The 26797-nt window shown below is 45.5% G+C and overlaps 1 protein-coding gene across 1 annotated transcript in view; it reads right to left on the bottom strand.

Annotated features, from left to right (window-relative positions):
* Nucleotides 1–26797, bottom strand: part of LOC142662133 (phospholipid-transporting ATPase ID-like) — a 165723-nt gene that overhangs the window by 69351 nt on the left and 69575 nt on the right. The window contains exon 3 of the mRNA XM_075840116.1: nucleotides 6786–6844. Coding sequence (XP_075696231.1) covers nucleotides 6786–6844 — 59 coding nt within the window. The remainder of the gene's footprint in view (nucleotides 1–6785; nucleotides 6845–26797) is intronic.

The raw sequence follows: 26797 nt of genomic DNA, 5'->3' as shown, positions 1-26797 counted from the left end.
AAACCGTTATGGCTCTCACAACTTGGCGACAGAAAAAATCCATTCTCTTTACAAAAGTTATTTTACTGTGCAAAAAGTTGTAAAATATAAAAAGTGCTATAAATTAGGTATTACCGGAATCGGACTGACCCGCAGAATAAAGATAACATGTAATTTATAACGCATGGTGAACGCTGTATAAAAAGAATTAAGAAAATATGACAGAATTGCTGTTTTTTGGTCACGTTGCCTCCCAAAAAAAAAGGATAACAAGTGATCAAAAAGTCACATGTACCGCAAAATGGTACCAATAAAAACTCCAGCTCGTCCCGCAAAAAAAGCAGCCCTCATACCACTACGTCTATGAAAAAATACAATTAGTTAAGGCTCCAATAAGCCAGGAAATAAAAATATGCAGTTGTGCCGGCCCGAGGGGAACGTGTCTTCTGTTTCAAGTGGCGAATTATCAAGGCCCCTAAAATTAGGGAACCAAGAAGGGGAGGACTCAAACATATCTGCTGGAAGGGTGCCCGTATTATACCAGGACAACACTTCCCAGCAAAATTCCTGAAACTGCAAAGATCCCGAGTGTAGACCAAAAGGGGAATAAGTAAAGACCATTTATTAGTGCGACACCGGCCTGTGCAGAAAGGATTGTGTCACAGCGTAATACACATCTATGGATTATGTTATTGTTTTTTTTTTACCCCATTATTATACCACCTGACTATGCCCCTTATATACTCCACCCGGCTTACATGTACCCCCACATTATAAACGGAAACACCAGTAAAACTCCAAACAAACCTACTACCAAGGAAAATTCACGCTCCAAAAGCCAAATTGCGCTACCTCCCTTCTGAACCCTACAGTGTGCCCAAACAGCAGTTTACTTCCACATATATGGCATCGACATACCCGGTAGAACCTTTTTAACAATTTTTGGGGTGTGTGTCTCCAGTGGCACAAGCTGGGCGCCACATATTGGCATATCTATGGAAAAAATCCCATTTTCACTCTGCAACATCGAGTGCACACCAATTTCTGCCAATCACCTGTGGGGTTAATATGCACAGTATACCCCTAGGTGAATACCTTGAGGGGTGTAGTTTCCAAAATGGGGTCACTTCTGGGGGGGATCCATTGTTTTGGTCCCACAGGGACTTTGCAAATGCGACATAGCGCCCAGAAACCAATCCAGCAAAATCTGTACTCCAAAAGCCAAATGGCGCTCCTTCCCTTCTGAGCCCTACTCTGTGCCCAAACAGCAGTTTATGACCACATATGTGGTATTGCCGTACACAGGAGAAGTTGCTTTACAAGTGTTGGGGTGCTTTTTTTCATTTATTTGTTGAGAAAATGAAACATTTTCAGCTAAAACGACGTCTTATTGAAGAAAAAGGATTTTTTTTATTTTCACTGCCCAATTCTAATAAAATCCATGAAACATCTGTGGGGTCAAAATGCTCACTACACCCCTAGATGAATTCCTCAAGGGGTGTAGTTTCGTGAATCAAGTCACTTTTGGGGAGTTTCCACTGTACTGGTACCTTAGGAGCTTTGCAAAAGTGACATGGTGTCAAGAAACCAATCCAGCAAAATCTGTGCTCCAAAAGCCAAATGGCGCTCCTTCTCTTCTGATCCTTGCCGTGTGCCCAAACAGCAGTTTATGACCACAAATGGGGTATTGCCGTACTCCAGAGAAGTTGCTTTACAAATGTTGGGGTTCTTTTATTCCTTTATTTGTTGAGAAAATGAAAAATTTTCAGCTAAAGCTATGTCTTATTGGAAAAAAAGGATTTTTTTTTATCTTCAGTTCCCAATTCTAATAAAATCTATGAAACCCCTGTGGGTTCAAAATGCTCACTACACCCCTAGATGGATTCTTCAAGGGGTGTAGTTTCCTAAATGGAGTCACTTTTTTGGTGCATTCACTGTTTTGGTCCCTTAGGGGCTTTGCAAATGCGACATGGTCTCCGCAAACCATTCCTGCTAAATTTGAGCTCCAAAAGCCAAATGGCGCTCTTTCCCTTCTAAGCCCTGCCGTGTGTCCAAACAGCACATGTGGGGTATTGTTTTACTCGGGAGAAATAGCTTTACAAAAGTAGTGGTGCATTTTCTCCTTTTAGTCCTTGTGGAAATTATAAAAAATTAGCTAAACCTACATTTTCTTTGAAAGAATGTAGATTTTCATTTTCACGGCCTACTTCCAATAATTTATGCAAAAAACCTGCGGGATCAAAATGCTCACTATACCCCTAGATAATTTCCTCAAGGGGTATAGTTTTCAAAATGGGGTCACTTTTGGGGGATTTCCACTGTTTTGGTGCCGCAAGAGCCTTTCAGACCCGACATGGTGCCTAAAATATTTTCTAATAAAAAGGAGGCCCCAAAATCCTCTAGGTGTTCCTTTGTTTCTGAGGCCTGTGCTTCAGTCAATAAGTGCATTAGCGCCACATGTGGGGTATTTCTAAAAACTGGGCAATAGATATTTAGTTGCGTTTCTCTGGTAAAATTTTCTGTGTTACAAAAAAAATTGATGAAAAATGAATTTCTGCAAAAAAATAAAAGACATTTGAAAATGTCACATCTACTTTGCCTTAATTCCTGTGAAACATCTAAAGGGTTAAGAAACTTTCTAAATGCTGTTTTGAATACTTTGAGGGGTGACGTTTTTAAAATGGGATGACTTATCGAGGGTTTCTAATATATAAGGCCCTAAAATCCACTTCACAACTGAACTGGTCCCTGTAAAAATAGCCTTTTGAAATTTTCTTGAAAATGTGAGAAATTGCTGCTAAAGTTCTTATCCTTGTGATGTCATAGAAAAATAAAAGGATGTTCTAAAAACAATGGCAATCTAAAGTAGACATATGGGGGATGTTAATTAGCAACAATTTTGTGTGGTATTACTATCTGTCTTAAAAGCAGATATATATAAATTTAGAAAAATGCTAATTTTTGCAATTTTTCGCTAAAGTTTGGTGTTTTTCACAATGAAATACTTAATGTATCGAGCAAATTTTGCCAGTAACATAAAGTCCAATGTGTCACGAGAAAACAATCTCAGAATCGCTTGGATAGGTAAAAGCATTCCGAAGTTATTACCACATAAAGTGAAACATGTCAGATTTGAAAAAATTGGCTGTGTCCTGAAGGCCAAAACAGGCTGTGTCCCGGGTTAAAAACTGATGAACTGTCAGTTTTTCATGGCCACTTTGAATCAGTGTGTCTTCAAATTTTCATTAATTTCCAGTCCGTCTGTCCGTTTTTAATGGCTGTTTGTCATCCGTTTTTCATGGCCGTTAAACAAAAAGCTGATGGATTTAATTTGTAGGATTTTTTTGTCCCAACCCCCTGAAAACACCACAGTGCCCATATATATAGTGCCACAGTGCCCACTGTAGATAGTGCCAACATAGACAGTGCCCACATAGTACCACTGTGCCCTTATAGTGGCACACTGCCCACTGCAGATAGTGCTACAGTGTCCACATATAAAGTGACAGTGCCATAGTGCCCACTGTAGATAGTGCCACAGTGTCCACATAGTACCACAGTGCCCACATATAAAGTGCCATAATGCCCACATATAAAGTGCCAGTGCCCATATAGTTCCACAGGGCCAATTGTAGATAGTGCCACAGTGTTCACATAGTACCACAGTGATCACATATAAAGTGCCAGTGCCCAAATAATGCCACAGTGCCCATTGTCGATAGCGCCACAGTGCCCACATAGTACCACAGTGCCCACATATAAAGTGCCATAATGCCCACATATAATGTGCCAGTGCCCACATAGTTCCACAGTGCTAATTGTAGATAATGCCACAGTGTTCACATAGTACCACAGTACCCACATATAAAGTGCCAGTGCCGACATAATGCCACAATGCCCATTGTAGATAGTGCCACAAAGCCCACATAGCACCACAGTGCCCACATATAAAGTGACATAGTGCCCACATACAAAGTACCAGAGCCCACAGTGCTCATGTAGATAGTACCAGAGTGTCCCTGTGCCACACCCTCCATATAGTGCCACAGTGCCCATGTAGTTAGTGCCACACCCCCTGTAGATAGCGCCACTCCCACTGTAGATAGCACCACCCCCTGTAGATAGCACCAACCCCGCCTGTAGATAGCACCACCCCCTGTAGATAGCACCACCCCCTGTAGATAGCACCACCACCCCTGTAGATAGCACCACCACCCCTGTAGATCGCACCACCACCCCTGTAGATCGCACCACCCCCGTGGAGATCGCACCACCCCCTGAAGATCGCACCCCCCTGATAGATAGCACCCCCTTGTAGATAGCACCACCCCCCTGTAGATGGAGCCCCTGACGGCTCTGTCCATATATGGACAGTGACATCAGAGACTCCCTCTAAGGGCGGAATCCCCTGCCAGAGCATCAGCAGTGCTCTGGCTGGGGATTCCACTCCAGGAGTAGCCCCTGATGTAACTGTCCATGGATATATGGATAGTGACACCAGGGGCTTCTCCAGGAGCAGAATCCCCTGCCAGAGCGTCGGCAACGCATTGGCTGGGGATTCCGCTCCAGGAGTAATCCCTGACATTACAATCCATATATGGATAGTGACACCGGGGACTTTTCCAGGAGCGGAATCCCCGGCCAGAGCAGGGTATGGGTGGGGATTCCGCTCCTACAGGGAGCTACAGTGGCGCTATCTTCAGGGGGTGGTGTGTGTGTGTGTGTGTGTGTGTGTGTGTGTGTGTGTGTGTGTGTGTGTGTGGGGTGCTATCTACAGGAGGGGTGCTATCTACAGTGGGGTTGGTGCTATCTACAGGGAGGTTCTATCTACATGGGAGGTGTTATCTACAGGAGGATCAGGGGGAGCCCCTGAAGTCACTGTCCTTATTCCGGCCGGGTACTCCATTGTCGAAAACCCAACATCACAGTAATGTCAAGGGCTTGCCCAGGCTCAGTGCTCAAAGTAGTGCTGTGTCCGGGGAGTCCTCGGCCAGGATCAGTTTTTACCGGCCGATTGATTCCTTAAAAACGGCAGTTAAAAACCATGATCCATTGAGTTCTATGGCAGTCATCATGTCCTATTTTTGGATGACCAGTATTCACGGGCCGTTAAAAAAAAATGGCCATGTGAATACACCCATAGAACTTCATTGTTCTGAAAACTGTGAAAGTGATTAGAATATGTTTAAAAGATACAATTTTGCATGGACTCCATCGTGTATGGTAGGCGTTCATTTTGGATCGCTGGAATCAATCTTGTGGCCTAGTAATATATTAATCTAAGTCAGAAGTTGCCTTGAAACAATTCTATGTTGAATGTTTTTATTATTCTTGTAAGGAGCAGATCAATCATCCTTGGGAGAAGGACATTGTTTACTATAAGGGAGGGGGTGAGCCTTGAAGAAGGGCTCTGTTTAAATTATTTAATGTTGTGCCATCTTATTTGCAGTCTCCATTCTCTAGTCAGATACATTAACTTGTGTATCTGAAATGTGTGTCTTCCCCATGTGACATAGGACAGGCAACCTGGGACCTTGAGGGGTGAAGAATCATTATAATGCATTGAAATATTCTCATTGGCTGAATCAGAGTCATTATCATGTGGTAGATGATTGGCTGAAAACAAAGCCTACACCTTTTCTGTCATCATACTTATATACTTGTTTGGATCAATAAAGACCAGAGAAGGATATATATATATCTATATATATATATATATATATATATATATAGATATATATATATATATATATATCTATTACCTATGATTTGGAAACTGGATAAATCACTGGAGGGCGGGTATCGGTTGACGTACCCGTTACAAATTTCAGTCTAATATATTTTGGCCCATGAATGCGTTAACAAAATGGTAAGGCCTCAGGCACACTTTAGTGAAATGCTTCAGTGTGCTATCTGTTTTTTTAACGGAGAGCACACTGATCCATTCATTTCTATGGGGCCATGCACACTTCCGTTTTTTTGAGTGGAACCGTGTGGCCGTTCTGCCAAAAATAGAACAGGAACTATTCCTGCCCATTTTTTGCTGATTAGTCTCGGCCATTCTATTCATTTGATACATTAAAACAAAATGTCCCACAATTTGGAATTCAAGTCTTGGTATGTATGCCTGAAGAGCAGATAAAACTACATGGTTATTTACAAAACTGCATTCTACTTTGCTTTTTCTTTTTTCTACTACTCTGCCAGTGTGTCAGTCTTCACTTAAACCCCGGAATTCTTTTCATTAGCCAGGAAGCTCAGGATGAACACAGAAATAGGTCCTACAATGATTGTATGATGCTATATTGTATTGCAATAGAGAGGTTAGTGGGCATGCTCAGCCACTGTAAACACGGACCGGGACCCACTCACTCCCTGGGGGGGGGGTCCTTGTGACTATTATAACGTGTCTGATTGATATTTCTTAACATCCAATAGTAGGAAAATCAAATACAGTCTCTACCAATAATGAGACAAGTGGGGAGATTTATCAATAATCCTTAATAAAATGACGCCCATGGCATGGTAACGTTTCCACAGCTGTAGGAACTCTTCGATTCCTTATGGGACTTCATGACCAGCGTATATATAAATATACAATAATATGTTGTGCTAAAAAAAAGTGGTGCATTTCATGCCTCCTCTTAGCCACGCCCCTTTATCTAGACCAGGTAGATGTAAAAAAAAAGTTATAAATTTGTCACACACCATGTACTCAATTATATATGCAATTTATGACAGAATTCTGGAACATTTTGCTTTGTAAATCTCCCTCAACGGTTCCCAGCTCATGTAAATTAACTCACCGCATACTTGAATTTAAGGTTGAATTCCCGGTCGTTTGCTCGCAGCCGTCTCTCTTTCTCTGCATTAAAAAAAAATCAAAAATTAAAAAAAACTCTTCAATTTAAAAATAGTAGAATCTAAATCGGACTATGGAAATCGCTAATTTTGCTTATTTATATTGGTTTTCCTTTTTTATGGAAAAAAAAAAGCTTAAAGGATAAGCTCGCACAAAAATACGCTGCTGAAAACTATAATGTGTGTCTATAGGAAAAATATTACGCAACTTCGAGAAATTTCTCTAGTATTTGCATCGCAGAATATATTTCGCACAGGCATACATTGTAACGTTTTCCACAGCGTAAAATTCAAAGCAATTACGCCATGTGTGACTGCATCCTAAGCCCTCATGCACACAACTGTATTTTTGCAGCCTCAATTTATCCACATTTTTGAGGATAAATTTTCGGACCCATTCTTTTCTATGGCCCCATGAACACGATCGTGATTTACACTAATGTGTGCAGGGGGCCGCAAACTCGGAACACAAAAACTCAGGTCGAGTCGTTATGGTCCGGATTTGCGGATTTACAAATACTGGAGAATTGTTGTGGATCCGTGAGTCCGGATGACACAAGGATGAACAAGGGTTTTGCGCACCGCAAAACCAATAAAGTCGTGTGCATGAGGCCTAAGGGGATCTCCATTTTGGACAATCCCTACTTGTTAGATGGGTCACTTGACAATAGATAAACTGTAATCTGTGTGGAAACTTGGCAGTAAGTGTTGAAATTCACTGCAGCGCCACCACAGGGGAAATTAAGAATAACACAGTGCCCAACCACCGCTATCTTCTCTCCAGGCACCTGACATTTAGCTGCCCGATACCTCCGATCTCCAGCTAAAGCCTGCTCCGTACATTTACTAAGGCGCAGGTTTTAAGGACCTTAACCGCCCGCCTTATAATTACCGTGGGTGTTTGGGAACCAGTTAAAGTTCGTTATAATGTACAATGCTGGAGTCCAGCCTGTTTAGATCACAGAAGGATTGTAAGAACACCCCAGCCTTGCAAAGTATCACGGACTGTACAGGTTTTCTAGATAAAAACAATAATGTTTCCAGTCACGTAAATTTTGATGCATTTTGGACACAGGAGAATTTTATTTCAAAGGAAAGATGTAAACAATCCCACAAAACGTGGTTATAACCTGCATGGTATTTAGGGCTGCTGTAAATGATATATCCAGTACTATATAATACTCTACAATACATAAAGAGGTCGGACTCCTGTGTTACCGTGCCCGGGGTGAGGCCAGGCGGCAGCATTTTTGCTTGTCCTACGATGTCTGCCCCTCTCCGGGGGAGGATTATTCGGCAGCTGGTGCTTAGCTACTATAAGAATTCAGAATATGAGGCTGTTTTCTTTAATTAAAAGCTATTGACTTAACTTATTAACAGACAAGCAGCTTCATATAAAATAACCAATACAAACATTTTCATCCATGGGGGACAGATGTGAAACTGATTTACAAGATAAGGTTTTCCCCACTGCCATGTGTTATACTCCAGTCACATCCAAAACGACAGTATATTCACAATTCAGCGATCACTTGCAAATCAAAAGCAATAAAATGACACCCACACAAGTCACGTCTGAGCTAAGAGCACATATTGCACTTTTTATGTAGGGCATTGTAGAAGATGTAGGGAGGAATTTCTCAAAGGCTTCCCACCGCTTTTATGGCATAGAAAAGTCGCAAATTATGCTAATTATAGCAAATTTTCAAAAGTGACATGAAAAGTGGGCGGGTTTAGCGGTAGGAGCACAGCCCTCCAGCGGACCGCCAGATTTACCATCACTAGCGCAAATATACGTCTGCTCATAGCAGGAACAGATTTTAATTTCTGCCGCACAAACAGCCAAAGATGTGCCAAATCTTTTAAGAGTCACGCGCTGTACTCCGGCACACTTCAGTTTAAGACTGCCGTATGACACGCAAGTCTTAGTAAATTTCCCCCTAAGGGTATGTTCACACGGTAGCGTCCGTAACGGCTGAAATTACGGGGCTGTTTTCAGGAGAAAACAGCTCCGTAATTTCAGCCGTAATGGCATGTTGAGGCGCTTTTTGCTGCGTCCATTACGGACGTTAAATGGAGCTGGTTTTCCATGGAGTCCATGGAAAACGGCTCCATTTACGTCTGAAGAAGTGACAGGCACTTCTTTGACGCGGGCGTCTTTTTTACGCCCTGCCTTTTGACAGCGGGGCGTAAAAAAAATGACCGTGTGCATAGAACATCGTAAGACCCATTCTAATGAATGGGCAGATGTTTGTCAACGCTATCGAGCCGCATTTTCGGACGTAAATCGAGGCGTAAAACGCCCGAATTACGTCCGTAAATAAGCCGTGTGAACATACCCTTAGTGTTTTCCAAATAAGAATACTTTAAGGCCAGGATCACGCACACAGTTTGGGCATGTTCAGATGTGGCAGAAATTTTCCACTGCAGATTTTGCTGCAAATTCGCGGCAAATACACAACGAATATGCAGCAAAATTTGTATATTTGACAGTTAAATCAGACGTGGCGGATATCACCGCGGACTTGCTGCAAATTTCAGCCTTTGCAAACTTAATAACCCCAGTCCATGAGAGAGTACCACTATTTGTAGGAGCCCCACTTTATTGGATCGACATATGCGCTAATAGGGCATATGGATAGGGGTTGTCTAAGGCATCTAACAGAATCTGTGATGTGCAAATAAGTGGGAGGTCTTCATCCTGACAGTTAATAGATTTCTGAAATGCAGCTTTGGATGTAACTAGAGTTTAAGACACAATGTGACCTGGGATTATTACTAGATAAAGCAAAGTATTTACAAAAGTTACTCAACATTGTATATATAATTAACTGTAGAAGGATGTAGTAGCTGGGATCTTGGGGTGTGGAAGATACACAGGACATGCGATGCACTATTCACCCCGTGACGAAGTGTATAGTCTGGAGCCGCTACTTCCCTTTACACTATACAGACCTCTGGAATACTTTCACATTTATAGAATGCTCTTCCCTCCTCACAGTAACTATTCCGAGCAACGCTCAACACAAAACAATCATTATGAAACACAATGTGTAAAAAGTTCACGGCGAGAAGCAACGTTCCTGGATCTCAGCATCAATCTTTGAAAAGCAGAAGTCTGAACACAAGGAAACAATGTGACGAGGACCTAGGACAAACATATGAAACAATATGCTCAGCTCAAGCTGTTTATCTATCGTTGTGCGACTTGTGAGGGCAAGGGCACAACTACAAGCATGGCAGACACCATCCACTGCTGAGGGCCCCAGGAATATTGGGCTGCAATTATAAAAACAAAAATATAAGAACAAAAACACCAATTTTGATTCTTTGATCCGGAGAAGGCTGTAACTATTAGGCTGGGTTCACACCACCTATTTTCAGACGACATGGAGGCGTTTTACGCCTCGAATTACGTCTGAAAAAACGGCTCCAATACATCGGCAAACATCTGCCCATTCATTTCAATGGGCTTTACGATGTTCTGTGCCATGAAAGTGGAGCATGTAAACCTTTACTGCCCTGAACCAAAATTACTATTAATTCCCTCGCCATTTAGACATATGTGTGCCAGTATTATTTAGACACCGAATGGCACTATTGTATGGGAAATATGTGGACACTATATGATCGTATTATTTGGATATAGTGTTGATATTGTATGGTAGTGTCATTTGGTACGGAATGGCATTTGTGTAAAAAGCGCACATGTATCTGTGTTTTTTTTATATATAAATTTAATTTATGAGAACAAATGTCTAAAAATGGAGAGCGGAGGGGCCCTACTTTGCGTTTTGCACAAGGCCTTATTTTGTTTTACACCGGCCCTGATGTAAAGGGACAGTTATAGCTCCCCAGTGAGCTAGATCTGTAAAATGTATAGCAAGGACAACTTAATGGGAGAGATTTACTATGCAAAATTCGCTAGAATTCCCTGAAAAAGACTTTTTAGAACCTAGTATGAGACATTGTGGCGCACTGGTGATCTATATATTTATCAGGGTCCATATGTCTCTTAGTAGACTTGTAATAAATTCTTTATATAAAAATATCCGGCGGTCATGAAGAAATATAGACATCTCAGGCAGAAAAACAAATGTGGGCAAAAGTAAAGGCTTAATAATAACTCTACAATAACAATAATGACACAGGTATAAAAATACAGACTAAGGCCTCATTCACACGGCAGGGTTTCCCGGCCGGGTGCCGGCCGTTCATAAATCGGCCAGCACCCGACTGCATTAGGAATAATAGACCCCTAATGGGGCAATTCACACGACCGATTTTTTGACGGCCGGAAAAACCGGCCGTCAAAAAATAGGACATGCTCTATCTTCGCCCGGGTACCCGGCCGCCCGGCTCCCATAGAAGTCTATGGGGCCGGGTAATACACGGCCATCACCGGGATGTGTCCCGAGTGATGGCCGGGTTTTCCGGAGCTTGCGCTCTATCTCCTCCTCCTCACAGCGCAGAGTGCATGTGAGGAGGAGGAGTTGATGCCATTCTGACGAATGGCTGTACGCTGTACACTGTGTGGCAGGGCCGGGGTGTACAGCAGGTGGAAGGGAGCGCTGCGCTGGCTCCCTTCCCCTGCTTGAAAAGCACCCTGGCCCGGCGACACCTTCGATGGCGCCGCTAGCAGCTGCTGCTGCTGCTGCTACTGTAGCGACGCCACTATAGCAGAGCAGGGAGGTATCTCCCCGCTCTGCTATGTGCTAGCCGCACTTTAGCTCCTTGAAGGAGCGGAATCCCCGTGTTTTCGGGGATTCCGCTCCTGGACAGAGCGCTTGATGTCTCTGTCCATATCTGGGCAGTGACATCAGGGGAAACTCCTGAAGCGGAATCCCCGAACACATGGGGATTCCCCTTCAGGAGTTGCCGCTGATGTCACTGTCCGGATCTGCCCGGCCCGGCACGGATGCAAAACTTAATGCAAACCGGCCGGGCAAAATGGCCGATTTTACCGTCCGACACTCGGGCTCGGGAACGACCCGGTCGTATGAATCCCGCCTTAGTAAAAAATAATAATACGACAACCAGAGGCCGAGTGACAGGTTCGCTATAAAAAAAAAAATCCATCCATAATCCAGCAGACAGGTGAAAAAAATTATCCTTTATTAAAGGGGTTGTCTAGTTTCAAAAAATAATTTCCGAATACTGTATTGGGGAATTCTGTAAATAGAAGGGGGTTCCCCAGTCAGAACCCCTTAGGGAGCGTCTGTCTCGACACTTCCATTCACTACAGAGACAGCCCATTGATTTCAATGGGCACCATGTAATGCTTCAAGTCTCCTGTGGTGGCGCTGCACGGATACTAAACACTTGCTTCCAGGTTCCCCAGCAGCTGACCACTGGTGTCCCAGCAGCAGTATGCCTTGCGATCTAGATTGTACAAAGCAGCAAACGCAGGGGCGTAACTAGGAAAGACTGGGCCCCATAGCAAACTTTTGACTGGGGCCCCCCCTCCGCTGGGTATCACACAACCACCCCCTTGTAGATAGTGCCTCCCTATAGATTCCACCACACAGCGCTCCCCTATAGATAGCACCATACAGAGCCCCCTGTAGATAACTTCTTACAGCCCCAATCCCCCCTGTAGATAACGCCATACAGCCCCCCTGTAGATAACGCCATACAGACCCCCTGTAGACAACACCATACAGACCCCCCCTGTAGATAACGCCATACAGACGCCCCCTGTAGACAACGCCATACAGAGTCCCTCCTGTAGATAACGCCATACAGAGTCCCCCCTGTAGATAACGCCATACAGAGTCCCCCCTGTAGATAACGCCATACATACCCCCCCCCTGTAGATAACGTCATACAGACCCCCCTGTAGATAACGTCATAGAGACCCCCCTGTAGATAACGCCATACAGAACCCCCCTGTAGATAACGCCATACAGAATCCCCCCTGTAGATAACGCCATACAGACCCCCCCCTGTAGATAACACCATACAGAACCCCCCCCCCCGTAGATAATGCCCTACAGACCCCCCCCTGTAGATAATGGCATACAGACCCCCCCCTGTAGATAACGCCATACAGACCCCCCTGTAGATAACGGCATACAGAGTCCCCCCTGTACATAACGGCATACAGAATCCCCCCTGTAGATAACGCCATACAGAGTCCCCCCCTGTAGATAACGCCATACAGCCCCCCTGTAGATAACGCCATACAGACCCCCTGTAGATAACGCCATACAGAACCCCCCCCCTGTAGATAACGCCATACAGACCCCCCTGAAGATAACGCCATACAGACCCCCCTGTAGATAACGTCATACAGACCCCCCTGTAGATAACGTCATACAGACCCCCCTGTAGATAACACCATACAGAAACCCCCCTGTAGATAACGCCATACAGAGTCCCCCCTGTAGATAACGCCATACAGAGTCCCCCCCTGTAGATAACGCCATACAGATCCCCCCTGTAGATAACGCCATACAGACCCCCTGTAGATAACGCCATACAGACCCCCTGTAGATAACGCCATACAGACCCCCCTGTAGATAACGCCATACAGACCCCCCCTGTAGATAACGTCATACAGACCCCCCTGTAGATAACGTCATACAGACCCCCCTGTAGATAACACCATACAGAACCCCCCCTGTAGATAACGCCATACAGAGTCCCCCCTGTAGATAACGCCATACAGACCCCCCCCTGTAGATAACACCATACAGAACCCCCCCTGTAGATAACGCCATACAGACCCCCCTTTAGATAACACCATACAGAACCCCCCATAGATAATGCCCTACAGACCCCCCCCCCCCCGTAGATAACGCCATAGACCCCCCGTAGATAACGGCATACAGACCCCCCTGTAGATAACGCCATACAGATCCCCCTGTAGATATCGCCATACAGAACCCCCGCCCCGTAGATAACGGCATACAGACCCCCTTCTGTAGATAACGCCATATAGCCCCCCCCAAAAAAAAGGCTTATAGTTTGTCCTACAAAAGAGATGTATCCCCTGTCCACAGGATAGGGGATACATGTGTGATAGCTGGCAGCGATAAGGAGAACGGGGGACCGAAAGTCCCCCCAAGTTCTCCATGACAAACCTTGGACTTCCGAAGTCTGCGCAGTTCAATAAAAATGAAAGGCGTGCTGGTCACGCATGCGCACAAGCGCGACCAGTGCACAATTAATTTCTATGGAGCTGCCTTCAGACCCCGGAAGTCCGAGGTGTGTCATGGAGAACTTCAGGGGACTTTCGGTCCCCCGTTCTCCTTATCGCTGCCCAGCGATCACACATGCATCCCCTATCCTGTGGATAGGGGATGCATGTCTTTTGTAGGAACAACCCCTTCAGTGGCGTCACGCTGTAGCAGCCATTGCGGCTGCTAGCGGAGCCTCCGGCCATGGGGGGGCCCGTGCCGGCGGGTGGTACTGGCCCCCTCATGCTGCTATGGCGGTAGTTACGCCACTGGGCAAACGCCTTTAGACGGAGTCTCCACTTTTTATCATGATGTCGTTTTTAGGTCCAAAATTCTGTGCTAATTCATTTCTCAATAGATCTTTAGGGCACATTCAGACGTGGCGGAATTGCTGTGGAATTCTCCAGCGGCCGTTTTTTACATTTGTTTCAATACATTTTTAGGCAAGTTAGTTCAGACGTTGCGGAAAACTCCGCTGCGGACCATAGGCTGCGCTGCAGAATTTTCAGTCTGCTGCGGAGAAGAAGCGGAATTGCACTGCGGATTTCAGCCTTTACAATGCAAAAACTGAAATCTGTGGCAAGTCCGCTGTGCTTTCTGCAACGTCTGAATTACCTGTCGAATATGCAAATGTGGGTGCAGATTCGTTGCGTAATTGCCCCAAATCTGCACCAACATTTGCAGCGGAAAAACTCCGCCACATCTGAACGTGCCCTTATAGCGGTCGGAGCTTCATTTTCTGATATAGAACGCCAAATCCCCTGGCATAGACACAGATTTAAAACATAACATAATGGCTTCATGAAGCTGCCACTAGAGGTCAGTAGGTCTGCCTGACTACAGGTATTTGTGTTGTGTGTGACAGAGTTTCCTCCCCCGCTACACAGTGTACATGAACAGTATAATTGTCCGTTGGTGATATTTCCGGTTTTATATCACTAAACAGGAATGTATGGCGGGTTACACATTAACCACATACCGAGACATTTGCTTAGTTTCCATCCATCAACTCCAGCTTATTCTTACCTGTGATAAGTGTTGAGGCACTAAATCAAATAGAGAAAGTGCCTGGGACTGTATGTGATAGGGGGATGGAAGGGGGGAAAAAGTGCGGGAAAAAATCAGGAGCAGGGATTGGTTGGACAAGGGGATAGAGGAGGGGTTAGGAGCAGATAAATAGTTGAGGTCAAGGGCAGTTCACTATCTTACCTGCTGGAGCTGCAAACGTCAGACGTCTGGTCCTGTGAGAGATCTTCCTCTGCGGTCCAGGGCGTTTTCTGGAGTACAGATGGCGGATGAGCTGATGAGGCAGGTGGCACAGCGGGTTGCCACGGAGGGTACAAGCTGGCTGGAGGTGTTCCTGGCAGGGGATCGCAGGCAAGAGGTGTTACCTGCGGCGGTCGTCGGTGTCAGCAGCGGTGGAGTCCCGTCGGCGTCGGCAGTTAGAGGTAGGCCGCGCCGGGTTTGTCGGCCTCCTCCCCGTTTGAGCCCCAGTCCACCTTCAGCCATCCAGAGGCGGGCCGGCACCGTTCGCTCGTCAGGAGCGGGACGGAGGCGCCGTCGCCTGCTCTCCCCTTCACCCGGTCTCGACGTCGTGCCACCCACTCCCCTGGCTGGGGGAGCTTCTGCAGTTCTCCCCATCCGGGCTGCAGGCAGTGCAAGGCCGCAAGCAGCCGCAGAAGCCGGGGCCGTGATTAGTGCACCGCTGGTTCTTCTTCCCGGCCCGACAGCTTTTTCCCTCTCACAGCAGGCCGTGGTTGAGAGGGGAGCTGGAGGGGGCGGTCTCAGGAGAGCAGAGACGCAGGCCTCAGGCACCAGCAGGTTAGGTGTGCATTTGCTGCCACCTGCTGGTGGTTCTGAAAATGACACAGAGCTGGGGAGAGAGCTGGTGAGTGGCCTGTTTTTACCAGGCACAGGCACTGTGAATGAGAGGAGTGCGCTGGGTGGATTGTCGTGCGGTAGCAGTGATCTGTTGCCGTGCAGGCAGTCTGTGGAGCAACGTGATTTGCCAGTTTCTCTTTCGGAGTTTTCTCTTCCAGGTGCGGTGTCGGCGAGACGCAGACGGCGAAGGAGACGGCATGGAAGAGGACATCGTCGTGGTGGTCACGGGCGTCCACGCCATCAGGTTGAGAGACGTCGCCGTTCCCGGAGTAGGAGTGTGTCTTCCAGTACAGCATCTTCTTCGCCGTCCCAGTCGTCGTCGGGAGCTAGTACACCCAGCCGCACGGGAAGGAGATACACGAGGAGTCATCGGCGGGAGCACAGGGATCGTCATTCGTCTTCGCTGGTTCCAGTTCCAGAAGTCGCCTCAGCCTGTCCACCTGGTGGGGATCTGTCTGTGGTTCCGGTATCTGGGAGAGTTGATGCACCCTCGGAAGTGACGAGGACGCCCTTCTCCGGTGAGTCTCCATGTGGGAACGCATGGCTACCTACGGGTGATTTATCTGCTATTGATTTAGTTTCGGCATTAAAAAGCTTGTTGGATGGTTTGGGTACAAAAGGCGGAGCTTCGGTTCCGTTGGTTTTGCCAGGGGGGGCTCAGCCTCCGCCTGAGCGGGCGGCCAGTATGTCTGGCTTGGCATTCCGTGATTCGCTGTTTTGTGGTGTTGCTCCTTTAGGTACTCACCTGTCTGCGGAGATCAAGGACAAGATATGGGCACATGACTTTGTGGATGTTTGGTCATTGGTGTCGGTCGATCATGTGACGATAGATAAGGAGCGTGTTTTCGAAAGAGGTTCGGAGAAAAAGGTGAAAGTCGCGAAAACTTTTGGCAATTGGCTCCAGGGTTTTTCTACCTTGGCTCATGTCATCTGTCAACGTTTTCCGGAAAAAGGGGCCGAGCTGTTTGTGTATGTAGACACTATATTCAGTGCCCACAAATTGCACGGAGGTGCAGCTTGGTGGAGATATGACGAGGAATTTCGCCGTCGGTTGGCGATGACGCCTGACATTGGTTGGGCGTCGAAGGCGACGGATGTGTGGTTACAACTAATTTTGGCTCAAAAGCAGGCTCGGCCCTTTCAGGCAGGAGTCGCAGTTTCGGGTTCAGCACCCGGGATTGCGGCGCAGCGCCCAACAGGAGCATGTTGGCTCTACAATGAGGGACATTGCAGGTTCTATTCTTCCTGCAAGTTTCGTCATGAGTGCTCCATCTGCGGGGGTGCCCATTCCGCGCTTCGCTGTTTCCGACGGGCAAAAAAACCTTCCAAGGTGGGTCCTGCCGGTGCAGCGGAGAACTCCGGTGAGCGCTCTCGCGATGGAACCGTGGCTCGCCAGGTATCCCAAGAGACAGGAAGCAGACTTGTTAGGTCGGGGCTTCAGTGAAGGTTTTTTCATTCCGCATGTTTTTTCTTCGGTTTTGATGTTGTCAGATAATTTAAAATCGGTGAAAGAAAACATGTGTTTGGCACGGGAAAAAGTGCTGAATGAGGTGTCTTTAGGCAGGATGGCGGGCCCCTTTGGGGAGCCACCTTATACGAATTTACGGGTTTCTCCTCTTGGCTTGGTTCCCAAAAAGGAACCGGGGAAGGTTAGGTTGATTCATCACCTTTCCTTCCCTCGTGGGGATTCGGTCAACGATGGGATTTCCAGAGATGAGGCTGCAGTGTCTTACACGTCTTTTGATGTGGCTGTGCGGTTGGTACGGGAGGCAGGCGTAGGTGCCTTGCTTGCTAAATCGGACATAGAGTCAGCTTTTCGTTTGTTGCCTGTGGATCCTGCCTGTTTCCATTTGTTGGGATGTCGGTTAGATGAGCAGTTTTTTGTAGACATGTGTTTGCCTATGGGTTGTGCCATCTCATGTTACTATTTTGAAGTTTTTGGTTCCTTTCTGGAATGGACGGTTCGTTTCAAGACAGGTATTGCTTCAGCCATTCATTATCTAGACGACTTTTTTTATTTGTAGGTCCAAGTGATTCAGGAATATGTGGTTATTTGCTGAAAACCTTTCGAGTTTTAATGTCCGAATTTGGTGTCCCGATAGCAGAAGAGAAGACGGTTGGTCCGGCTACGATTTTGTCGTTTCTGGGTATTGAAATTGATACGCAAGAGATGGTTTTCAAATTACCTGACGACAAGCTTGCGCGTCTGCTTTGTACCATTGACTAATTTGTTTTATCAAAAAAGGTTACCCTGAAGCATCTTCAGTCACTGTTAGGGTTGCTGGTTTTTGCTTGCAGGATCGTTCCCATGGGTCGCGTTTTCTCTAGACGCCTATCATTGGCGACTAGGGGTATTTCGCGCTCAAATCATTTCATTCGTGTCACTAGGCAAATGAAAGATGATTTGCGCGTGTGGCAGACTTTTTTGCGATCTTTTAATGGTAGGGCGATTTGTCAGTCGGAGGAGGTTTCCAGTTTTGAGTTACAGCTGTTTACAGATGCTGCTGGCAGTGTCGGTTGCAGTGCGGTTTTTGGAGCGGAGTGGTGTTTTGCACGTTGGCCTGTGGGCTGGAGTAGTATGGGTCTGACATTGAATTTGACACTTTTGGAACTCTTTCCCATTGTGGTTGCAGTGGAGTTGTGGGGTTAAAAGATGTTGAATAGTCGCATACGTTTTTGGACGGACAATATGGCAGTGGTGCAGGCTGTTAACAATTTGTCTTCTGGATCATTGCCGGTTTTGGCGTTACTTAGGCATCTAGTTCTACGTTGCATGCAATGTAACATTTGGTTTCGGGCTACACATGTGCCGGGTGTTGAGAATAAAATCGCAGATGCCTTATCTCGTTTGCAGATGGATGGGGGTCTTTCGGGAGCTTCACCCGGGAGCACGGCTGGAAGGGGAGCGTTGCCCGAATCACTTATGGGCCCTGGTCGAGGGGAACTTGCCCGGCTAGTTCAAGGTTCTGTGGTACCAGGTACATGGCGGAGCCATAATAAGTCTTGGGCTGAGTGTTTGGAATTATCTGGCGGGGTTTTTCCTACAAATGATGAGCGGCATTATGAGGTTACGTTGGAGTATTTGTCTCGGATGCGTACTAATGGTTTTTCGGTGTACACGGTTTCAAAAGGTTTGACTGGTATTGCGTTTATGTTGAAGTTGTGGGGTTGTACTGATGTGACGAAAATGTTTGTTATTAGACAGGCATTGAAGGGGTGGAAGAAGGAGCATATTGTGAAGGATGCTAGGAGGCCTATTACATATGCTTTATTACTAAGGATGTTGATGGTTGTTCCGGCTGTTTGCTTTGATCCTTATGAGTCTGTTTTGCTGCGTACTGCTTTTTCTTTGGCCTTTTTCGCAGCATTGCGGGTGAGCGAATTGGTGTCACCGAGCGCAAAGCGGTTTGGGGGTCTTCTGTTTGCGGATGTTTTATTGGAGGAAAAAGTGGTCCGGGTATGTGTGAGACGGTCCAAGAATGATCAGATGGGCGTTGGTGTTTGGTTGTGTGTGAATTCATTGGGTGGTGAATTCTGTCCAGTTCGTTTGGTGCGTGAGTTTTTGTCTTTTCGAGCTGATGGGGTTCCTTTCTTGGTACATTCTAATTCTTTGCCGCTTACTCGATTTCAATTTGGAGCCGTTCTTAAGTCTTGTTTGGAGCATTTGGGCGTTGATCCTGCTGAGTTTGGGACTCATTCGTTTAGAATAGGGGCAGCCACGGAGGCTAATGCTTTAGGTATGGGGGAGGAAGATATTAAACGTATGGGTAGGTGGAGTTCAACTTGTTATAGGTCCTATGTGCGTCCGGATCTGGTGTTTTGATTTTCCTTGTCATTTCAGAACATCGGCCGGAAGTATGGATAGTTGGCCATTCTTTTATTTTCTGGGCAGCTCGTCGGGCTGAATATCGGCCTTTAGGCCTCAGTCTTGGGGTGTCATCGGCCGAGGTGCACTGGAAAGGTATCAGAGGGCTGAGGTGGGTTCAGCTGTTGCCGTTAATAGTTGAAGTTAGTCGGGAATGCCGTGGTCCAATTGTGCTCGTTATACATGTTGGGGGAAATGATTTGGGTAATGTGAAATTGTCGGAGTTGTTGTCCCTTATCAAGGCTGATTTAGGTCATTTCAAACAGCTTTTTTCTGATTGTGTGATTGTCTGGTCTGAGGTGATTGCACGAACTCATTGGCGAGGAGCTAGAAGTGCTGTGGCCATCGAGCGGTCAAGACGGGTGTTGAATGTTCGTATTTCCAGGTTTGTTCGTTCCATTGGGGGGGTAGCAATTCGTCATTTGATGTTGGAAGGTGACAATGGGGACTTATTGTTATCTGACGGCGTTCATTTAAATGACATTGGGATCGACATCATGCTGTCGGGTCTGCAAGATGGAGTGGAGGCTGGTTTGGCATTGTGTGGTGGGGGTGGTCGGAGTACCGCGTAGGTGTTCGCGGTATCCTCCTTGGCGGAGATAGGCTCTGAAGAGTAAAATCCGGAGAAGAACCTACATGCGCGCCGCTTCACAGTGGGCGGCATCACAGGAGATGTGAATAAATTAAGTGGTTACTTCAGGGCCATGTGATACAAAAATGTTTGGTTGTGTTAAATAAAGCTGTGGCCATTCCCACATTCTCCAAGAAACAGGTTTCGTTGCTTTATTGGTTTATTAAATGGGGTAATGATGCATCAGCGACACTTAATATGGGGATAACATTAGTACATGCAGTCTCACTGACTGAGATTGGGATCTAATTTACAGCGATGATGGAAATGGAACTGCTCCGGGGTCTCATATGTTTTACAAATTCTTATATCTTTTTCCTTTTTAGATGTTCGTTTTTAAAGATGTTTGAAGCCGTAAAGGCCATTACTTTTACAACATACAACTGCCTCTGAATATTTTACATGATAAACCTACATATGAGGCAGGACAACAATAATACTTTTGCCTTACTTAAATGATATCATGTCTTATACTCCAGTTACATACAAAGCTGTTCTTCTCAGGCTACAAGGTCTCCCATCTCCCAGCTTTTTCCTTTCCTTACCAAGGATGTTCTCCAGTGATTGATTCTGGGAAATATTGGGGGGAAATTATTAAGACTGCCTTTTTTATAACTACATCTGCATAAAATTTACTGTACCCCCTCTAAATAAATGTTGTGCATCTTTGGCAGTCTGTGCCCTAGAAATTAAAATCCCAAATGACAAAGTCCTAAAGAGAAGCCTACGGGAAAAAACATCAAAAAAACATCACGCCCAGAGCATGCCGCGTTTTGAAAAAAATCTCAATGATTAAAAAAGCAACAAAAATATCACAAACCAAAACGCAGTTGTATGTAGTGCATTTTATATTTTACTATGGACTTTAATGTAACATCTGGCCTCACTAAAAAAAAAAGCTTCCAAAAAACGGCATTAAAAACGCCACAAAAAATGCAGCAAAATGTGTGTGAATCCAGCCTTAGGCCAGGTTCCCACGTAGCGTAAACTCTTTGGAATTTCCACAACGGAATTCTGTGCAGAAATTCCGCAGCATTTAGGGTCAGTTCATGCAGAGTTTTTTGACTCGGAAAACGCGCCAAACAACGGACGCAAATGGCTCCCATTAATTTCAAAGGGAGGCGGAGGCGTTTTTTTCCCGCGAGCGGAAAAACCGGCTCGCGGGAAAACGAAGCGACATGCCCTATCTTAAGGCATTTACGTCTCTGACCTCCCATTGACATCAATGGGAGGCAGACATAGTGTATTTCGCTGCGTTTTTTGCCCGCGGGTGAAAAACGCTGCGAAAAATGCAGCGAAAATTAGAGTGAAGGCAGAGCAAAATCTGCCTCAAAATTCCAAACTGAACTTTGTGGCAGATTTTCCGCCTGCAAAAAACTCTGTGTGAACCCTTATAGTAGTAGCAAAGTGGATGAGATTTAGAAAATCTCATGCCCACGCTGCGCGGAAAAAACGCAGCGTAAATGTTAATAAATTGACTTGCGGCGCAAAATTTAATTCTGCAGCATGTAAATTTATGCTGCATTTTAGTTGATTTTCCGTTGTGGGTTTTCCCCATTGAATTCAATGGAAATGCAAATCCCACAAAAATTGAAACTACGGAAAGAAAATAAATAAATCATACTTACCCAGAACGCCCTCCTCCTTCCTGCAGTACGGCCTCCTGGGACGACGTTTCATCCCATGCGACCGCTGCAGCCAATCACAGGCTGCAGCGTCAAATGGCCTTCAATGTCATCATAGGAGGCCGTACTACGCTGAGTGAAGAGGGAGGTGGCGAGTATCAAAGTTTCGCGAGATTACGATGTAAACTGTCATTTCAAACGAGATTACGCTTCCTGTGCTATAGTGTCGGGATTGTGTTAGCGAAGTGTCAGGATTCTGAATACACGTCCCGTCCTGGCTGGAGGTAATGTAATGTATATTCATAGTCAGGACACTGCAGTAACGTTATAGTGTGTTTATGTGGCAGCAGATAGCGATATAGATATATCGCTATCTGTAGTGTAAATGAATGGAGAGAAGTGTATGACGCTGATTGGTCACTGATTGGTCAGCGTCATACACTTCTCTCCACAACGTCCACTTGGTCAAAAAGTAAAACACGCCCAGATGTCGATTAAAGGACGGGTGTCGCGGAAAAAAAAATGTTAATATCAATTTGCTTTTATTGTGTTATTAAAATAAATTTAATTTATTTGTGTGTTTGTGTTTTACTTTTTTCTTTCTTTTACTTCTCTATGGGGGCTGCCATTTTTTTTTCATCTCTGTATGTGTCGATTAACGACACATACAGAGATGGAATACGGCACATACATCCTCATAGAGAATGCGAACGGGAGCCGTTCCATTCACTATGGTGTACGCCGTCTGTGTGGGAACGGCGCATGCGCCGCTCCCACACAGTCCAAAAGGAAGGTCTTCGGTCGAGCGACATTCGGCGCCATTTTCTTGTGGACCGGAAGCCGCGGCCGGACAGTAAGATGACTACTTCCGGTTGCGGCTTCCGGACATGTGTTCAGAAGCAAGGACTAGGAGCGGAGGGAGCGGATGGAGCGGAGGGAGCGGCGGCGGCAGGAGCAGGTAAGTTATGTTTGTGTATGTTCGTGTTTTACTGTGTGATTACCACTGTATGTAAGCCTACTACACTGTGCATTCGCTCAAAAAATGGCGGCACACAGTGTAGGAGATTTGAACATTCAACCCCCTCCTTCTCCTGGCACTAGCCAGGATAAAGGAGGGGGGATTGTTTGAGGATACTAGAGTGAGTGTGTCTTCTCCAATTTTGCAGCATAAAGCAATGAGGTTGCTTTACCACATGCCAATGCTGCAATTTTGGGAGTTGCTCCCTCTAGTGACCAGCACAGGGAAATGTTATAAATTAGAATCTAATTTATAATATTTCCTGACTTGTGAAAAAATGTAAAAAATTAGAACAATGTCTAATCATGTATATACTAACTGTTTAACAAAAACTTTTTAGCATAAAGCTAAAATAGGTCATAACTCCGTCAAAAATGATGGTTTTTCTAAATAAAAAACACTGCTGTAATCTACATTACAGCGCCGATCACATCATGTACAAGATAGGCCACTGCGGCTGGGTTCACACAACCACTTTAACGTCCGTAATCGACGGACGTATTTCGGGCGGAAGTCCCGGACCGAACTCAGTGCAGGGAGCCAGGCTCCTAGCATCATAGTTATGTACGATGCTAAGAGTCCCTGCCTCTCTGCAGGACAACTGTCCCGTACTGTAATCATGTTTTCAGTACGGGACAGTAGTTCCACGGAGAGGCAGGGACTCCTAGCATCGTACATAACTATGATGCTAGGAGCCCAGCTCCCTGCACTGAGTTCGGTCCAGGACTTCCGCCCGAAATACGTCCGTCGATTACGGACGTTAAAGTGGTCGTGTGAACCCAGCCTATAATGTGGTGACAGAGCTGCTTTAAGATAGCCATGCATTCGGCCAACAGCTATACCTCCTGACTAAACATGCTCAGCTCGACTCTTCTGACCCTGCAATATAATATCAATTAGTTAGGTGAAGATCACAAGAGGGGCCACTAAGGGCTTATCCACACAGAACAATTCCGAAAGAAATTAGCAGGATTTCCGCTGCGGAAAAACCGCACCATTTCCTGCGTTTTTTACAGCAGAAAATGGTGTGGATTTTGCTGCGTTTTTCACAATGTTGGGGGATGGTGACATCTCCTCTGAAAAACGCAGCAATTCTGTTCACTTTCCACAGCAGGAATTGACGTGCTGCGGTCCGAAAAATACGCACCACAGGTCAATTTCTGGTCAGAAATTTTACTCAGCATGTAGATGACATTTATTAAATCTCACCCACTTTGCTGCTACTGTATTCTGCTGCAAATTTTCCAGCAATTCCGCTATGTGTGGACAAGCCCCAATAATTTCCCCACCAAAGGCCCCTTTGTATTATTGCCCTAGTTATTCTGTAGGCATGAGCCTGTCCACATTGGGCACTCATATCCTCTGCCCTGTGCTGGACATTTAGGGTATGTGCACACGTAGTGACCAAAAACGTCTGAAAATACAGAGCTGTTTTCAAGGGAAAACAGCCCCTGATTTTCAGGCGTTTTTTGAGCAACTCGCTTTTTTCGCTGCGTTTTTCGCGCCGTTTTCGCTGCGTTTTTTACGTCCATTTTTGGAGCTGTTTTCATTGGAGTCTATGAGAAAACAGCTCCAAAAACGTCCAAAGAAGTGTCCTGCACTTCTTTTGACGAGGCTGTATTTTTACGCGTTGTCGTTTGACAGCTGTCAAACGACGACACGTAAATGACAGGTCGTCTGCACAGTACGTCGAATAACCCATTCAAATGAATGGGCAGATGTTTGCCGACGTATAGTAGCCCTATTTTCAGACGTAAAACGAGGCATAATACGCCTCGTTTACGTCTGAAAATAGGTCGTGTGAACCCAGCCTTAGGATATTATGTGAACGACCTCAGCAGATCCCAGCCTTCTAGAAGCAGAACACATAGACTTTCCTCCAAGACCATTTTTGGTGATAACTGAGGAGCCCTCGGCCTTGTTCAGAGGATAATGCACTCAATATATATGGTTGTCACAGATCAGTTATTATATTTGACTAGATACAAGCCAGCTGCTACGCATCCTCCTCAGTTCGATCTCTGAGCTTCAGACATTTGTTTTGGCATCTTTTTGGATTTCTTTTCCTGCAATTTGTCCTCTGATTTAAAGGCACATAAACCTGATTTTACAGGTTAACTCTCCATTTAATCCTAACTACAAATACTTTTCTTATCTTTCAATAATCCTGTATACTCCAGTCACAACCAGAGCTGCATTCAGTATTCTACTGGTTTCCCTTTAACTCTCATGCTCCAGGACCTCACATCTCACTGCTGCCCCATGCTGTTCAGTTTCTTTCAAGAGCAAGCTTTGCTACATTGTGGGAGACATGTGGGCGGATTGATCAACCTTTTTTCTGGCATAGAAAAGTTGCAAAAGGGCCCAAAATTGTGGCTTTTGACCTTTGTTGCTTAACATGGCATGTAATGTAACAAAGTATACCTACCATATTTTTTTTAATCTAATAGGTCCAACACTATGTGCTGATTAATTTCATAATATTTTATTAAAGGTGTCTGACCTGATACAGAGCTCCAAATCCCCTGCTACCGTTCAGATGGCCATTGAGTTACATGATAAAATTCTTCCTGCAGCCACCACCAGGGGGAGCTCACGGAAAACAGATTGATGTATAAATCTATATGCAGTGAGCTCCACCTAGTGGTGCCTGCAAGCAGCCAGAATTTTATTGTGTACCTCTGTGGCTGTGTGAAGAAAACAGAGGATTTGGATCTATGTGTCAAGAAAATGAAACGCAAACCACTATAAAGATATGTTATAAAATTAACCAGCACAGAAATTTGGACCTATGAAGATAAAACTCACAAAACTAGAGCTACACTTTAAAGGAACAGTGTCATCACAAATTATTTTTTTATATGTTAAAGATGTTAGTGCTTTATTAAAAACGTTTATATTCATTTGTGTGTTTGTGTTTTACTTTTTCTTATTTTTACACTTTTTCTTCCCTATGGGGGCTGCCATTTTTTGTTCCATTTCTGTCTGTGTCGATTAACGACACATACAGACATGGAATACGGCAGCCACAGTCCCATAGGGACTGCGAACGGCTCCCGTCCCATTGACTTCAGTGTACGGCGTCTGTGTGGGCACTGCGCATGCGCCGCTCCCACACAGTCCAATTCGAAATTGGCGCCGTCCGGCGCCATTTTCCTGTGGACCGGAAGTCGCGGCCGGAGAGTAATATTGCTACTTCCGGTCGCGGCTTCCGGATTTGTGCACTTGGACCAGCGGCAGCAAACGGAGCGGACGGGCCGGAGGGAGCCGCGGCGGCAGGAGCAGGTAAGAGATTTCAATGTATGTTCGTGTTTGTGTGTGTTTACTACTGTATGTAAACCTACTACACTGTGTGTTAGCTCAAAAAATGGCGACACACAGCGTAGGAGGTTACACCGTTCAAACCCCTCGTTTATCCCGGCACTAGCCAGGATAAAGGAGGGGGGGATGCTGAGAGCTCACTAGAGCGAAGGCTTTTAACCCATTGTTGCAATGCTGCAATTTTGGGAATAGCTCCATCTAGTGACCAAAAATGGGTAGTATTATAAATTAGAATTAATTTATAATATTTCCTGACTCGTGAAAAAAATAAAAAAAATTTGAACAATGTTTAATCACCCACACACTAAATGTTTAATTTTTTAAAAAAAAACATGTTTTTCTGGCAACACATTCCCTTTAAGTGTACTAAATGAGGGCAGGAATTATATGCATACTGTACATGCTGCTCCCAAGTTACGCATTTCACCTACAGTA

The sequence above is a fragment of the Rhinoderma darwinii genome, chromosome 1 (genome assembly GCF_050947455.1).
Source record: "Rhinoderma darwinii isolate aRhiDar2 chromosome 1, aRhiDar2.hap1, whole genome shotgun sequence".
NCBI lineage: Eukaryota > Metazoa > Chordata > Amphibia > Anura > Rhinodermatidae > Rhinoderma > Rhinoderma darwinii.
Note: the sequence above shows the minus strand (reverse complement) of the source record. Positions and strands in the feature narration are given on the sequence as shown.